Below are 4449 nucleotides of genomic sequence, written 5' to 3' on the forward strand. Positions count from 1 at the left end.
TATCTAAAAATATCAAGGAAATTTTAAATTTAAATGAAGATATGAAATAATACAATATAAAATACAATGACTTAAATTATATTATTGTATATACTAGGTCATCAAATCAGTGTCAGTTGAGTCTGTCAACTAGGTTGCCTGTAGGGATTTTTAAGGTCCAGCAGGTGTCAGTATTCAGTGACACAGTATCGACACAGTATCAATACAGTTTGGCAATGTGTCGAAACGCTTCATGACGCCTCATCTACCCATCACTACTATACACACAGCGCTGTCGTAAAAGGGCAGAGAACATAATCAGGCATCCACGCCACCCAGCTCACACTCTGCTCAGACACAAAAACTGCACCTACAGCCTCAGGCACAGCAGGGCAGAAAGTATTGTCACACACAGAACACAATTTTACAACAGCTTCTTCCCTGCCGCAGTAAGACTGATGGCTAATACAAAATGTGGAAAACCTGTGCAATAACCCCTTATTACCCTACTAAGTAGAACACCATATACAATTACACCATGTGCAATATTTGAAACTCCCCATTTTACCTGCTATCTTATTCCTGTATCCACAATTTTAACAAACTATTTTGTTTTCTTGGGTATTCTTATTTTTTGCATTTGGTATTCTTCTGTATTCTTGGGCAATCTTATATTTAGTCTAGGTGTTTGTTCTTTTGACTTTAAACTCTTTATTTGAGTCCAGGAGAGCCCTGCACAAGAATTCTTATATGCCTAGACTGTCTGTTTATGCATTGTTAGGTAATTTCTTAGTTAGATAGATAGTGATTAGAGATCTGTTGTATTAGAAAATGTTAGTGTAGCCAGGATGTCTTTCTCAGGCTGTTAAATGCTCAGTTCATTGTCATGAGTTCTGCAGGCTGCATCTAGGCCAAGGTCACTAGATTGAAGAGTCTGCAGGCAGGATGAATATTGTTAGTAGCATGATATGTTCAGCCGTAATCTTAATCATAATATCTTCCGAGGCTTACTGTTCGGACATGTCCCTGAGTGTCCTGTATGTTTTTAGATACACACCACTAATCAACAGCCACACACTTTAATTTTCTCCATGTTTTGACTACTGCTCTGGTCAGCTGCCAAGCTGGCATATCAGGTGACGTCACGGTTTGACGGTGCCTGTGTAGGATGGGGCTAGCCCAACCAAGTGATTAAATTGTATAGGCTATTAGGTTCGGGGCTTTTTTCATCTTCCGGGCTGCCTGCGCGCAGTACTGGAGGTGGAAGATGCCTGGACGTGTGATGTTAATTTTGCCTGTGATCCTTTGAATAAACCAGCACGGTTATATTTTTTATATATCCAAGTGGTCTGCGTCGTCTCTCAGAGTTCCTGGTTGAAAGAACTGGGTAATATCTTTCAGCATAAATGCCAAATAAAAATCTTGAATCTTAAAGAACAACTTAGAAAGAAATGTAAGAAACCACTTAGGAAGATGTTGGTGAATGTGGCCCAGTGAGCTCAACTGAAACTTTTAACTCAACTAGACAAGTTTCTATTATTCAGTGTAATTTTGATTTCATGCTTAGTCGTTTTGATAATATTTCGTTGTTCTTAACTGAAAAAAATTTAGAAAAAATCAACTGGACTAGATTTCTAGGTCGAAGACGTTTCACCTCTCATCCAAGAGGTTTCATCAGTTCTGACTGACTGGTGTTGAGCTGGAGATATTTATCCCCCTCGGTGGTGTTTCAGTCCTTTGATGGCCAACAGATGCCCAAATCCACTAACAACCATCAATCCTAAGTCACTCAGTCGTTAAGGGACATTCTTAAATGTGATCTATACTACTGTTAATAGGAAAACAAACAAAAAGAAAAGCCTGAAGACACTGCAGTACTGGAAACTTATGGCAGGCTTTGTCACTATTTTGACTTTTAAAGTAAGTTAAGTAGAGGTACAGTATTATCAACCAAACTGGGGTTCTTCAACCAGTGCCTTGAAAATAGAGTTGATTAAGTCAGAGTTCAGTATTCACAGGGTCAGACAACAAATCTAAACAGGCTGGAATCCACAAACCGCTGTGGCTGGCCAAGTAACAACTGAATCATTAACACTGATCAACAACCAAAACTGTAAACACAACTAAGAAATGGTATGTCACAGTTTGCTGGTCACCTACTGCAGCTGTATGCAAGGCTCCAACTTACAACTAAACTGAAATCAACACATTTCTTCAACAGCTGTGAAAAATATTGAACTGCTCCAACAATCACTATTATAGCTGAAAACATATGGTGAATATAAATACAATTTGAGGTGGAATGAATAAAATGAAAAAGACCAAAATCTAACAATGTAATCTTAACTGTACTTTCAAACTTCCCAACTCTGAGGCATTCAGTGTGAAAAAAAGAAAGAATATATTTTAAAAATGGCTCACAGATACAGTATATTGTTTTTTTTTAAGCTATATTATGTTAAAACATAGCAGAGCATCATCATCATCATCTGACTGACAAAGAGAAAACAAAATGATGGCGTGTATGAAAACAAGAGCGACAACACAACATTCAGAGTTCTGCTGTGTTGGAGGCTCTCATCATCAATTTCCTTAAGCTCAGCCAACTCCGCAGGGGAGGATTCAAAGACAGCTAACGACTCTCACCGATACTGGGCTATAACGACACAGTCGTTAAGGGACGTTGTTGGCCATCGAAGGACTAAAACAGCACCGAGGGGGATAAATATCTCTGGCTCAATACCAGTCAGTCAGAACTGATGAAGCATCTTGGATGAGAGGTGAAATGTCTTTGACCTACAAATTTAGTCCAGTTGATTTTTTCTAAGTTTTTTCAGTTTACTATGACCTGGATGACTGAGAATATGCACAGACATTGTTGTTCTTAAAGCAACCTTAAGTGTTTTGAAAGAATCTTTGAAATAATATTAATAATAATAATAAACACAAACAATCCTTTTATTACAGTATGGATGGGCAGTATGGAATGTAATAATGACTGTGGTGTGATGGAAATGAACAGCAGTAGCTTTGTGCCAAATAAATAGACTAGAATGATGGAGTTTTCTCTCCCTCTGTCTCTCTCCTCAGGTGTAAGCAGCTCAGGATGTCCGCCCACCTCCTCCTCCTCCTGCTCCTGCTCCTCCTCCTCCTCCTCCTCCTCCTCCACTGCCCAGGGCTTCTCCCTCGCTGAGCCAGCCATGCCCAGCCAGCACACACATACACACCCCTCCTTCAGCTCCATCCACTCCATGGCCGAGCAGCAGCAGGTAACACACACATATAAGGTGAATCCCAATTTCTGTATTTGATCTTTCCACAGCACTTGATCCTAATTTGACCTGGAAGTCGTTTGAGTCCATCATGATGAAGGACGTCCCAAAGCGCTTATTTTCGCTCTGAAGAGCAAGGACCAAGAAATGAGGAGGCTGCCTGGTGGGGCTATAACTGAGGATACACAAGTGCATCTTACACAACAGTCTGTTACAGATGGATATGCCCCTTTATATACAAGTGTGAAGTTATTTAATATTTTTCCAGTAGGCGTTCTCTGTTCAGTGTTGCACTTTGTAGACGGTCCCTGCACACTTGTCTCACAGCCGGCTGCACAGACACCACCGGTACTTATTTGATGAGTGTGTGGAGTATATGTGGCTAAAACTCAGAGGATGGCTTGTTCTGATGAAAATTAGGTTGTAGCTTGTTTTCTGCTTTACTACGGTTTGAGAAAAACATTTTGCTATTACTTATGGCTCTGGGAACTTATAATCTGTGAATATAGTTACAGCTTTACCATAGTACAGCTTCCCAGGCTGACACAACTTAATTGAGTACATTAGCATCGTTGTTAGCTGGGTTAGCAAATTCTTTAGCTATAAAATAAGAAAATGGTAACAGCTTTATATAGTGCTTTTTTATACATTGATGTGCACTCAAAGTGCTTTACAGTATTTCCCATTCACTCATTTGCACACATATTCACATCAGTGTCATCACTGGCAACAAACAGGGATTCAGTGTCTTGCTCAAGGACAATTCCACATGTGGACCAAAGAAGCCAGGGATCAAACTACCAACCCGCTGGTTAAAGAATGATCCACTCTACCTCCCGATTCACAGCTGTTATTTTTATATTAATCCACTCTGGCTGTAACTACCATCCCAACAGTGCACAGAAATATTCTCCGTCCTCTTCTTCTTCTTCTTCCTTCGGCTGTTCCCGTTAGGGGTTGCCACAGCGAATCATCTGTTTCCACCTAACTCTATCCTTGGCATCCTCTACTCTCACCCCAATTAACTTCATGTCCTCTTTTAGCACATCCATATATCTCCTCTTTGGCCTTCCTCTTGACCTCTTGCCTGGCAGCTCCATCTCCAACATCCTTCTACCAATATAACCACTATCCCTCCTCTGCACATGTCCAAACCATCTCAATCTGGCCTCTCTGACCTTGTCCCCAAAACAGCCGA

General features: G+C 40.5%; 1 protein-coding gene across 3 annotated transcripts in view; it reads left to right on the forward strand.

Annotated features, from left to right (window-relative positions):
• The window catches only part of dyrk1b (dual-specificity tyrosine-(Y)-phosphorylation regulated kinase 1B), a 166787-nt gene that overhangs the window by 99857 nt on the left and 62481 nt on the right, over nt 1-4449 (forward strand). For all 3 annotated transcript variants that reach the window (XM_020620670.1, XM_020620668.1, XM_020620669.1), the window contains one exon: nt 3070-3248. In XM_020620670.1, coding sequence (XP_020476326.1) covers nt 3180-3248 — 69 coding nt within the window. In that variant the 5' untranslated portion in view covers nt 3070-3179. The remainder of the gene's footprint in view (nt 1-3069; nt 3249-4449) is intronic.

This window comes from Monopterus albus, unplaced genomic scaffold, assembly GCF_001952655.1.
Source record: "Monopterus albus unplaced genomic scaffold, M_albus_1.0 scaffold245.1, whole genome shotgun sequence".
NCBI classification, from domain to species: domain Eukaryota; kingdom Metazoa; phylum Chordata; class Actinopteri; order Synbranchiformes; family Synbranchidae; genus Monopterus; species Monopterus albus.